This window comes from Andrographis paniculata, unplaced genomic scaffold (genome assembly GCF_009805555.1).
Source record: "Andrographis paniculata isolate CXL003 unplaced genomic scaffold, ASM980555v1 Contig73END, whole genome shotgun sequence".
In the NCBI taxonomy this organism is placed as follows: domain Eukaryota; kingdom Viridiplantae; phylum Streptophyta; class Magnoliopsida; order Lamiales; family Acanthaceae; genus Andrographis; species Andrographis paniculata.
Genome location: NW_026137610.1, coordinates 312,578 through 325,226, shown reverse-complemented (window position 1 = coordinate 325,226; position 12,649 = coordinate 312,578). Strand labels below are relative to the sequence as shown.

Sequence of the window (12,649 nt, the reverse complement as noted above, 5' to 3'; positions counted from 1 at the left end):
TAATAATAGTAAATATTACATATATAATACTACTTTCTAATTTCTATTAATTTATTTAATGTCAAAAATATAAATATGGAGTGGTGTATTATATTTGGTGAGGTGCGCACATCGGACATCTTCTTATGCATGACTCATCCGTGGGGGCTCCCGGGAGTTCGAGTCCAGTGAGATTGCGGTATCGACGGTGCGTGTCGTCGGGAGCTGGGATCCATGGAGCTAGCTGTGGAGAATCTTCCAATATCTAAAACGCTTTGTGGTGGCAGGTCGGGTTTATCTTTCTGGGTCTGGAAAAACATTTTCTTTATCCTCACTTCACTCATTTTAATCTCCAAAGCTGAAATCCATTCCCTTTTTAAACGTTTCTCACTCTTTAGCTCTGCAAGATTTCTTCATCCCCTTTCATTTTTAGCTTCTAATTCTAAAATCTCAAGTTACACACATTCTTGATAATGACAGACGACAGAGTTTACCCGTCTGGAAAACCAAATGGCGCCGCCGCAGCAGCCCCCGTGGCGGTGAATCCCGCAAAGGGACAACTTTACAACCCCACGCGCCACCCCTACCGGCCGAGTATTCCGGCGGCTCAAAACCCGCGCAGCAAGTACAAGCACAAGCACCGACGAGCGTTCAGCTGCCGGCGGTGCGTGTGCCTCACGTGCTTCTGGTCAATCCTCGTCCTGCTCGTGATTCTCCTCCTCGCCGCCATCGCCGCCGCGGCGTTCTACGCGCTGTACCGGCCGCATCGGCCGATGTTCTCCGTCACATCCCTGAAAATCTCGAGCTTCAACCTGACTACGACGCCGGCCGACGATTCGACCCACCTCACCACGAAGATCAACATCACCGTCTCCGCCAAAAACCCTAACAAAAAATTCGCATTCCTCTACGATCCGATGTCCATCTCCGTCCTCTCCTCCAACTCCGTGAATCTCTCGAGCGGGTCCTTCTCGAATTTCACCGACTCCCCCGACAGCATTTCGATCATCCACGCGGCGACGGCGCTGAATTCGCAGGTGCTGGACGCCGACTCGTTGAAGTCGCTGCAATCGGATCTGAAGCGGCGGAGAGGACTGCCGATGGAAATCGTGATGGACACGATGCTGGGGGTAAAATTGGAAAAACACAAGATGAAGAAGATAGGGATCAGAGTGAAGTGCGGGGGCATCCATGGAATTGTGCCCAAGGGCAAAATTGTAAAACCCGTCGTCGCCACCACTTCCGATGCAAAGTGTAAGGTTGATCTCCGCCTCAAGATCTTCAAATGGACCTTCTGATCAACTAATTTCATCACTCACTCATTAAATCGTTCTTTTATTATTATTTTTTTGTTTCTCTTTACAAAATATATATATCACATTTTTATTTCATTATAATATATATATCATATACTCACTTGGGGTATGCCTTTCATTGTAGAAACTAGAAAATACAATGCATATTTTGTCTCAATTTTATTTATTTATTTATTTGTAAGGATTATATATGAATGTCAATAGAAATTATTCTTGTTATCAATTTCAAGAATTTTGGCAGTGCTGTCATGTTATTTTTTAGCGACTCAACGGTAAGTTTCAACACTGATGTTTTATTATCTGTATATTATATATATTTGAGATAAGGATGCATCAATAAATTTTTGGAATTTTTGAAACTTTTTATTTTTTTTTTATTTTACAGTTTTTTTTAATTTTTATCTTTTAGTAGGATAAATTTTATCTATTAGTGGGTATATACAATTTTTTTATTTTTATTTTTATCATTTGTTTTGAAACTTATATTCTTATTTTTTTTACATCCATAAGTTTTGATAATTTTTATTGTTTATCTTTTATCTTTTCTTTGTTTATTAAATTTTGTTTTTTTCTATTATTTTGATGTATATAATTTTTTGACATATTATTTTTAATGCTGAAGTAAAAAGTTTGAAGGTGAATGTGCTACTAATTGAAAGATGTTTATAGAACAATCAATTCCTACAATAATTTTTTTTCTTTTTTTTTTTGTTTTTGAATTTATTCTATTTATTTATGTTATTTAATAATTTTATTATTTAAAAATTTTATAGTCAAATATCATATCACACACGCGTGTGTATATATATGACATTAATTTGGGACTTACCATTCAAATTGCAAATTTTTTCATAATTTATGAATTTTTAGAACTTTATTTACAGTCTTTTTTATACATATTTTTAAATATATTAAGTAAAAAAATTGTACTTAAACTTATTTATTTATGAAATAATTTAGTATATATAATTATATTATAAAAATAAAAATATTATAAATTATTTTAATATTAAAATATATAAATTAATATATTTTATATATATCCGAATCATTATATATTATTTTGTAGAAAAATTTATATATATATGATAGTATTATAGATATTTTATTATTTTTTTGTATATATTTTTTATTATATCATAATTTTTAAATAATTTTGATTAATATTTAATATTTAAATACTTTTTTCTTTAGAAATATATATATTTTTTTTACTATTTTTCGTTCCGAAAAAGAGTAACATTTATTTTTTATACGTAAAATTTTTTTAATATTAGTATTATGTTGGTTTATAGTGGAAAAGACAAAATTACTCTAGATTATGTGATAAAAAAGTAATAGTATTTGTATAATATATTGGAAGTTATAAGGGTATTAATTATGTTAGGTACGTAGTACAATTACTAAAATAATGATATCCTTTCAGGGGGAGCGAACAAAAATGGAATAGGGTATCCATTTTTTTAAGTGATAATTGAAGAATATATTGTTTTCTGAAATCTATATACTGAAAGTACTCCTTATAATTTTGATTTAATATTTTAATTATTTACTAATATATATTTTTAATATTTTGCAGATATTTGTCAATTATTTTACATATTCTTCATTTTGTTGTACTTTTTGATTTTGTAGTTTTGCTTTGTTATTTTAATTATCTACTATTTTGATTTAATATTTTGATTATCTATTAATACATTTACAACTTTAAATATGTATATTTTATTATTTTTTATCCACATGCAGTTTTAAAATTTTCAATTTTACAATTTTGATTTGTTATTTTAATTATCTACTAATAATTTCATAATTTTGATTTAGTGAGTTAATTATTTACTAATACTACTATATTTTTAAATCATTATTTTTATTATTTACTAATCTACTATTTGAAATTGAAAAAATTAATTATATATTTATAAGACTAGCAAATTGAAGTTTCTATTTTATTTAAGTTATATTCATGTTTTTTTTTTTTTTTGTGTTCAATATTTTTTACCATGTCATTTATTTAGCAGTTAATTCTTCATTTTATTGTATTTTGCAATTTCATAGTTTTGGTTTAATATTTTGATTATTACAAAAGAATTTTTTATTTTTGTATTTGAAGTTTTAATTACTTACTAATAGTTCTACAGTTTTAAATATGACATTTTTATTATTTATTAATTTGTTATTTGAAATTAAAATAAATTATTTTTTTACTAATTGATAAATAAAATGTGCAAAGTAGGGCGTCTATTATACTCTCTATGTATACACATAATAATTTGATATGATTTTTTTAAATATATTCAATATGTCATTTGTTCCACAAATAATTCTTTATTTTATTGTATTTTACAATATTGATTGGTACTTTAACTATCTATAATAATTCGATCATTTTTATTTTGTTCTTTTTGATTACTTACTAATACTATTTATATATATTGCAGATATTTTGTAATTTATTGTGGATGTAATTATTTATTTTGCTATATTTGTATATTTGGAATTTTGATTTAATGTTTTGATTATTTACTAATACTTTTATAGTTTTAAATTGATCGTTTTATCATTTACTTACCTGTTATTTAAAATTAAAATAAATTATTCTCTCTTTATATCATTTTAATAGTTTATATAAGACGTGCGCGCAGGTGCCCCGCTAATTTATCTTATTTTGTGCGAGTGAAGGCTCAATTTTTGGCTGAGTTTAGGATATTTGGAGGATTGTAAAAAAAAAAAATATTATTTGACCTCAAGATGTATTGTTTGAGTAAGCAAGGATTTCAAACTTCAATGGACTAAGAAGTAAGCAACCAGAGAAAAGTCACCACTCTAAAGTTAGGCACAGTGTACTTGAAAATTCATTTAATCTATCACATTATATTGTTTATTTCCATATGCTTGAGATTTTTGCAAAAAAAATTGAAGGATTTTGGCATTAAGCTATAAGACTAGATAAAAAATGCATACCCTTGATTGAATATGTGTGTGTGTATATACACATTAAATCCAAAGCTCTAATGTTTTATTTGAATTATTCTAAAATTTAAATTTTAATAACCTGATGGTGTGGATTATAGCTTTTATTCTTAACTTGATATATTTCAATCATTCTTTATTTTAACTCTCTCGCATGGCTTAGAGTTGTTCATACTTCACTGAAGTAACTTGTTCCATCCAATACAACATTGTAATTTCGAAAGATAACTATTAAATAAATAACACGAAATAAGTAACACTGCATTAGCTCTACACGTTACATATAGTATAATATTTATTTTACTAAAACATATAATTAAATAATATATATCATATACGGTAAAATATTTGGGGTACAAAGATGAAAGTGCCACGTACGGTGGACTGGCTGTCTTGGTATTCTGGATCTGCGTTTATTTAGTATATAATCTGCATCATCAGTCTCTGTATTTATATACATTATACTTTCTTTCCCCATGTTGATGTTTGTATTAGTGTTTTTTTACAACTTTTAATTAAAAGTTCCTGTTCATTTTATCTGTACATAAATTTTAAAAATTGAAAGTAAAGTAGTAGCTTATAGGAAGCCTCGAATCACGAGTATGAATATATTACTAGTATTTTATATTTTGTAAAAATGTAAAAACACTAACTTTAAAGTTGCTTTAAATTGTCCCTCACTCACGAGAAAATTGCTCATACAGATTATATATATCTATTTTATACGCAAGTGTTTGGAATGTAACTAAACTTATGCCGAATCAATTTTCAATAAACCACTCTCATAAGTCATTTAAAACTTAAAACAATTAGCTATCTCCATCACCAATCTTTTAATTATAGATTATTGAAATAGTTATAGTTCACCAGGAGAAAATAGATGGTAGTATGATTGGGACCAGAACTAGAATTTGCACATGATATGATATGATTTGGTGTTTGGTGCTGAATGGTGGGTGGGGGCAGTGAGTGTTTGGCTGTGCTGGATCCTCAAACCTTCCAGCTAATCAAATTAATTCATGATATGATGTACGAATGGATAGCTCCCTCTGAGTTTTGATACCATCAATCAATATGAGAGTATGAACACCAATGAAAAATGCTTGAATTAACAACCAAGAAGAAATAGGGTTCAAGTAATCAATCTTATGTAAGCAAAAATAAACAGGGATGATACTAATGAAGATGATGATGATGATACATCCCAAGAAACAAATGTAGGAAGCAATGCTTCTTGTCTCTCTCTGCCATACAAGTCTTTCATTCATTCACTCCACAAAGCAATTAGCAGCAATACAATACAGCCTCAACCATGAGTGTTGACAGCTTCCCAAACCAAGTTCCTCGGAACCGGGCTCGAAAGATCTCTCGCCTGCAGGGCGGCGTTCTTCAGCGTTGCAACCGTCATCTTATTCGCCTCCCAGAACGATGCGCAGTTGTAAGGCAACCCGTGTTTCTTGCAAAGCTCCTTCACAAACGGGGAGATCTTCCGCAGCTGGGACCGAGGCAATCGGGGGAACAAATGGTGCTCAATCTGGAACTGCAATCCGCCGTGAAACCAATCCATCCACGATGAGCACATGATGTCGAGAGTCCCGTCCGTCTGCTTCTCAAACCAGTCATTCCCTCTCGGTGGCCCGACATAAACACTCGACGAGAAGTGGTTCAGGCAGAACTGGATGTGCTGGATGCTTGTCACGACGAAGCTGGCAAGAACAAACATAACCCTTTCAGTCCAATTGGGCAAGCAAGAAACCAGAGATGGATACCAAATCCAGAACACCAGCAATCCAAGAAGCTCTTGGCCCCTATTGGGCACCTTCCTCTTCGACAGGAGCAGACAGAATGATTGGGCAAACAGGTTAAGCCTAGCAAAGCACATCACCGGGTAGAATGTCCAGTGCTGGTGGCTAACAAAGAACCTGGCAAAGCAATCGAAATTCATCTTCCGCTCGTAAAAGCAAGAAGTGATTGAATTGAACAACTTGGAAGATACAGCAAAGAGGGGCATGTGCTGGAGATCTGGGTCGTAGTCAAGGCTGTTGCAGGCAATGTGGTGAGCATTATGATTCCATTTCCACCAACCAATGCTGATCCCGGCGAGGCAATTTCCGGTCAGGAGCTGCGCAAATCTGTTGAGTTTAGGAGTGAGCATGACCTGGTAATGACCGGAGTCGTGCCCAATCCAACCACTCTGAATCCAGAGGAATCCCATCAGACCGCCGCAGAGCAAGTGGACCAAAATGCCCTCGCAGAATAGAACGCCATAGACGCTGATGGCAAAGAGAAATGCTATAAAACACATGGAAATCAGAACGCCGTGACCTTTCTTCTCGAAAAGGCCCATCTTGGAGAACTCGTACACGAGCTTCCTGTAATCCTTGGATGCTTCGGAGACGGAGTAGTCTTTCAAGTAATGGCCGTTGAAGTGTCTGTCGAGAAACTGCCAGGCAGCCCCTGGGTGATAGGCAACGAATGCATCGGTTGCGTCTTGCCCCGCGAGGTTGAGGAGCGGCAACTCGCCGCCGGGGTGGTGGTTCGCCCAATCGGAAACGTCGTACACTTTGCCCTGAATACAGATCCAAAGATCCCCCCTTTTGTTGTGGGTTTTCAACTCGTCTGATGTAATGTACCTTTTTGGCTCACCCATTCCGGGATTCAAGATTTGGGAGAGGGAAGAGATGGGGAGAAGAAACGCAGAAGAATTTTAAATGCAGAGAGATCTGGAAATCGCCTTGCCTGCGATTAACACTTCCCTTTCATCTCCTCCAATGTCGATGAAAAACCTGTTTTTATAGATCGAGATTCTGATATCAAATGAGTGTATGAAAAGGGGAAGCGATTGATTGATTATAAATGCGCAGGGTGGGTTTAACGAAAAGGAAAATTGCGTTTCGCAGATTTTTACGGCATTGACGGGCACAGTCGAAATCTTGCTGTAAAGAAGAGAATATCCCATTAAAATCCTGATGGATTGGAGGGAGGGAAAGTGAAGACGACCGTGGCCATGTGCGTTTTTGGATGCGAACGGACTGAGAGTCCAGTAGGGTTCAGTTGCCTCACTGGCGCTGGCTGTGGTTCTCGAGTGTTTAACTAACTATAAAGCGGGCCGGGCCGGGCCAGGCCAGGCAGAGGCACGAAATCAAATTTAAAATATCAAAGATATTTCCAATCACCATTGCCATTGCCAAGTGGAAATGGAAATGGAAATGGAAATGAAAATGGTAGGTGAGAAATGCAGGGGTGGATGGATTATATGGATACTCTCCTGGTTGTACTCATACACACAATTACAAATCGATTATTAGCCAGCGGCAGGCAACTCCTGTTCTGGGAACGATTGCTTATTGGAAACTCCCTGGACCGATACGCCAGATTGATCTGCACCGTGCGATGGGCATCTTCCGTCCTTGGATGGTGCAGATCTATGTATTTCGAATTTTGGTAATTGAATAATGAATATACTTATATTTGGTAGAGTTTTTAAGTAATATCAATAAATCTTAAATAGGACTCTAATTTAGGAAGCAGAATTAATCCTAAATGGGTTGACCCGCCCCGCTTGGTATTATTCTCTGGGTGGAAAGTTGGAAATGTTTATTTATTAGTATTTGATTTATTTCCTACCCAAATATATATCATCTCTGTTTTCATATCACTATATAGAATTATACGTTATGGAAGCACTTACCAATTTGAATGGAGATAATGAACTTAAATTCAGTGAATGGAAGAAAATATACAATAGTCGCACCTCAATAAGGACATTATCATAAATTTTTTGACTTTTCTTTTTTTTTTTTGTAATTCAGAAAATGACATGACCAACATTTTACCAAAATGTTATATATATATATATCTACGGTTAAGTTTTTAAATAAAATAATGAAGCTCATAGTAGTTAAATAAAATTATATCGTATTGTATTTTCAAAATTTCAAATAATACTAGTATTTATGTGTACTAACATCTTTCTTTTGTTCAAAGGTAACATTAAACACTTGTTTTTAAATTAAGATATTACATAGATTATTTTAATAAAATGAGATATTTTTAAATGAAATCTTTAATGCTAATATGCTGTCTTTTCTAATCTAACTAGTTTGCTGTTTGTATTATTATTATTATTTTCTTTGTGAAAAAAAAATAGGTGTGTTTGTTTTTATTTCAAATAAAAATTAACACTATTTATCTGATATTGCAAACTAAAGACCCTTTCCTATGTTGTCATTGTTGCTTGCATATTTAAAATATACATAAATATTATATGGTCCCAGTGAATAATTAAAATTAAAAATGGGTTAGGGATTGTCTTTAAAAAATTAGAGTTTTCTTTTTTCCAATTCTTTCGTCCGAGCACTGTAAGCAATAATTGTATTGGACCGGGGTTTCGTTATTGGGCTTAATGGGCCGTCAACATAGCATCTATTTTGTAATTAGGGGTTCGTTTAACATACACAGACGCTCTGGGGATGAAATGGTAATTTTGGTCTCGAAGTTATGCTAATGAGTGCCTGAGTCGAAGAACCGAATATCCGTTCCGGATTTCTCCGTCTATCCGCCGCACAAAAGGGAGGGGAAGCAAGATCGTCGTGTCAAAGGTGTACTCTGAATTTGCTCCGAATTCTTGTTGATATTATTGCTAGTCGGTAGGTCGTTCTGGAAAGCGGCTTCTCATCGAGGTAATATTTTCCTACAAAAAAAATGTGTTGTTACTGTGGTTAAAGTATCCCAGTTTCAAAATCCAATTAAGGTTTAACTTTAACAGGAGGAGCATGACTGAGTTATTTCTCAAGTTCTCCGTATTGTTTAACTTGTTCGTTTATTTTCTTTTATCGCATTGGACGATTGTGATATTTAGTTGAATATATCGAGTTTGTCGTATAACGAGCTTTGTATTTACGCCTATGATGCATAATTTGTCGCCTCTGGCCTTAATTTGTTGCTTGCATCGCCATAGCTCACATGTTCTGCCTAATGCTGATTTATTTCTGAACTCTTAAGAGTAGGCATTGAGCAGGCTGTTACTGTATATTGGTTTGAAGAGATACAAGTAAGGGCATGACGCTGGAGTTTGATATTGGGATTTTGGGGAGGAATAGTTGGATTTGTTTTGGCATTATCTTTAGAAAACTAGAGTCGAATTGAAGATTGGTTACCCGTTGTTTTTATTTTTTCCTGGTTAATCATTGCTTAAAGATTGGTTACGTATTGGTTTCTTCTCCACATTCTAAAAAGGGCCATAGATCATAGCTCGTGAATGTTCTTTACTTTTCATCGGATGCATTGAATTATTGACATCATTATATGGTAAATGAATGTTGACTTTGTTGGTTGCTAATCCTACCCTATATATGATTTAGCAGGTGTACTTTCAAACTTTCAACCAAGCTAGCAGATTATGGCACATCTCCTTTCAGTATCTTGTTCTTTGAATGTCTCTCCCTGTAATCAATCACGTGGAAAACATCTAAACCAGAACTCAAATCCACTCTCTATTTCTGTAAATTATCCGATTTCAAGATCAGCCTTTCGAAGGCTTTATGTCCAAGAAAATAATAGTTCACGAAAGTGCCATGTTTTTTATGCAAAGGCAGTTTCAGTAGGTCAAGATGCGTCCCGAATGCAGCCTGGCTCAGCGACACATCAGTCCTCTAGTGAAGATTCAGTTCCTAAGAAAGTTATGGTAATTGGCGGTGATGGCTATTGTGGTTGGGCCACTTCCCTCCATCTATCAAACAGAAACTATGAAGTTGCTGTTGTGGACAACCTTGTTCGTCGCCTTTTTGACCATCAACTAGGTCTCGATTCTCTTACTCCCATTGCATCTATCCATAATCGCCTCAGGCGTTGGAAATCCCTCACTGGTAAAGATATCCAGCTTTACATTGGAGATATATGCGACTTTGAGTTCTTGTCAGAGGCCTTCAAGTCCTTCCAGCCTGATGCGGTTGTTCATTTTGGAGAGCAAAGGTCCGCACCATACTCCATGATTGATAGGTCAAGAGCTGTATTCACCCAACATAATAATGTGATAGGAACATTGAATGTTCTGTTTGCAATAAAGGAATTCGGGGAGGATTGCCATCTTGTGAAACTTGGTACCATGGGAGAATATGGTACTCCGAATATTGACATTGAGGAGGGGTACATAACAATTACCCACAATGGGAGGACAGATACTTTGCCGTATCCGAAGCAAGCCAGCTCTTTCTACCATCTCAGCAAGGTCCATGACTCTCACAACATTGCATTCACTTGCAAGGCTTGGGGGATCAGAGCTACAGATCTAAACCAGGGAGTGGTCTATGGGATGAGAACTGATGAAACAGCTATGCATGAAGAACTCTATAATAGATTCGATTATGATGGAGTATTCGGAACAGCATTGAACAGGTTTTGTGTTCAGGCCGCAGTTGGTCATCCACTTACAGTCTATGGCAAAGGAGGACAGGTAGTTGCTTTTCAGTAGCCATATATCTTTTGTTTCTTATTATTTTGTTAACATTTTCCGGTATGCGGTAGTTGCCTCTGATTTTAAATGCTTCCAGTATCATAATTAGGCTTTAGTTTTTCTATCTAATTAAAGCATTCTACCTTGAAATGATCAGACCAGGGGATATCTTGACATAAGAGACACAGTACAATGTGTCGAGATCGCCATAGCCAATCCGGCACAAAGGGGAGAGTTTCGCGTGTTTAACCAGTTTACAGAGCAATTCTCAGTGAACGAACTTGCTGCTCTTGTTACCAAAGCTGGTGAGAAACTCGGGCTTGAGGTTCAAACAAAGTCAGTGCCGAACCCGCGGGTGGAGGCAGAGGAGCATTATTACAACGCCAAGCATACTAAACTTATTGAGCTGGGACTCCAACCCCATCTCCTATCAGATTCTCTTCTGGATTCATTGCTCAACTTTGCTGTCCAGTACAAGGATCGAGTCGACCATAAACAGATAATGCCGAGTGTTTCTTGGAGGAATATTGGAGTGAAGCCAAAGACTGCTGCTGCCTAAACAAGCCAAGGTGATGATGAGTTTGAATAAATCCCCACTTTATAGTTTGTGATTTGGGATGAGATAAACTATCGTTTGCACGAGTTTGGTTGTTCTGGAGGGTCTGTTCTGTTGTATATTTGGTTTCTCTACTCTTTTCAGAGAATTTAGATTATCTAACTTATTTTTATTATCTAATTTAAGATTGAGACTTTGTATTGTTTATTCATTTCAATTGGTAGGTTTGATATAATATAATGTGTTAGGCCGAAATGGGCCGTAAAAATAACACATACCGATGGGCTCAAAATAATCATCCCAATTCCCGCCTCATGAAGCCCAACCAAGGTCCAATAAAGTAAAAACGGGATTGTAACGACCGTGAGATTTAAATATTCGATGGTCTTTTTTATTATTATGAATGAAAGCCAGGTAGGCGATTGTAAAAATATTACACATTAAATTAAATTAAAACAGCAAGCACGTGCAAAAGAATAATCCATGGATCTTTTAATTGTAAACGACGTAGTGCATATTGCAAACTGGACACTCATATGATGCTGTGGAATTTTGTGTGACGTGATATATATATCTACAACAAACACAGTGAAACACTTTAGTTAGGGGTTGGTGTGTAAAATAATATTTAGCATCTATGGTAAGCTTACAACCCATGCTACCTTTAAATTAGTAAAAAATAATAATAATAATAATTGTCTTTAATTTAACTATTAAATCTATTATTATTATTATTATTCTGACGTGGGGCAGGCAGGACCATTGGATTACTACAATTTGAAGAATATTCAAGTATTTAGTTTTATTATCTCCAAAGTAGATATTATCTTTTCCCAATAACAAAATCGAAATTCAAGATCTCTTATAATGACATTAAACAACATATGAATCCATCGAATTGCTATTAAAACTCAATAAAATATTCACTATATGCAAAAAGGACTCATCATAATCACATGCTCATGTATTAATTCAAAACATGAATGTTCCATGATTGAAATTTCATGTAATCTATATCTCTAAAAGACTTACCATCGACTTTTAATTGGTCTACGTCTTATTAATATTTAATTATACCTCCGTATTTGTCTCGAATGTTTTTTCTATATATTGGATTGAATTAAGTCAATCATAGAATTAAGTAATATACTTTTATCGATTGATTCATTCCTAACTTCATCCCAATCCTAGTATATACATAGAACTATCACTTAGTTAAACATATTTGCTGTATATATGCAACAAAAACAACCTAAATTAGGGTCGAGGTTTGGCACGTCTATAACCATCTATACACACCAACACTACCTCAGACTAATAATAGCAATAATAATAAAAAATGGTGGTGGTGGTGTACCAGGAAATGTTACACAT

General features: G+C 34.8%; 3 protein-coding genes across 4 annotated transcripts; 2 read left to right on the top strand and 1 right to left on the bottom strand.

Annotated features, from left to right (window-relative positions):
- The first annotated feature begins 296 nt into the window (after window positions 1–296).
- LOC127265511 (NDR1/HIN1-like protein 6) lies at window positions 297–1,518 on the top strand. Its single transcript, XM_051295328.1, has one exon. The coding sequence runs from the start codon at window positions 453–455 to the stop codon at window positions 1,275–1,277; it is 825 nt and encodes a 274-aa protein (XP_051151285.1). The 5' UTR covers window positions 297–452; the 3' UTR covers window positions 1,278–1,518.
- A 3,873-nt stretch (window positions 1,519–5,391) lies between these two features.
- Window positions 5,392–7,412, bottom strand: LOC127265509 (acyl-lipid (9-3)-desaturase-like). Its single transcript, XM_051295327.1, has one exon. The coding sequence runs from the start codon at window positions 6,913–6,915 to the stop codon at window positions 5,572–5,574; it is 1,344 nt and encodes a 447-aa protein (XP_051151284.1). The 5' UTR covers window positions 6,916–7,412; the 3' UTR covers window positions 5,392–5,571.
- Window positions 7,413–8,734: 1,322 nt separating this feature from the next.
- Window positions 8,735–11,486, top strand: LOC127265508 (UDP-sulfoquinovose synthase, chloroplastic). 2 transcript variants are annotated; one of them, XM_051295325.1, is made up of 3 exons: window positions 8,735–8,947; window positions 9,632–10,719; window positions 10,877–11,486. In XM_051295325.1, exons 2-3 carry the CDS (start codon window positions 9,667–9,669, stop codon window positions 11,276–11,278), a joined length of 1,455 nt encoding a protein of 484 aa, XP_051151282.1. In that variant the 5' UTR covers window positions 8,735–8,947; window positions 9,632–9,666; the 3' UTR covers window positions 11,279–11,486. The 2 variants fall into 2 exon arrangements, with proteins under 2 accessions (XP_051151282.1, XP_051151283.1); XM_051295326.1 differs by having other exon boundaries at window positions 9,629–10,719.
- The last annotated feature ends 1,163 nt before the right edge of the window (window positions 11,487–12,649 follow it).

Excerpts from the sequence above, each read along its gene's own strand:
- LOC127265509 (XM_051295327.1), bottom strand. The coding sequence starts at position 6,915 with ATGGGTGAGCCAAAAAGGTACATTACATCAGACGAGTTGAAAACCCAC.
- LOC127265511 (XM_051295328.1), top strand. The coding sequence starts at position 453 with ATGACAGACGACAGAGTTTACCCGTCTGGAAAACCAAATGGCGCCGCC.
- LOC127265508 (XM_051295325.1), top strand. The coding sequence starts at position 9,667 with ATGGCACATCTCCTTTCAGTATCTTGTTCTTTGAATGTCTCTCCCTGT. Across the intron at positions 10,720-10,876 it reads TCTATGGCAAAGGAGGACAG|ACCAGGGGATATCTTGACAT; the intron begins GTAGTTGCTTTT and ends TGAAATGATCAG.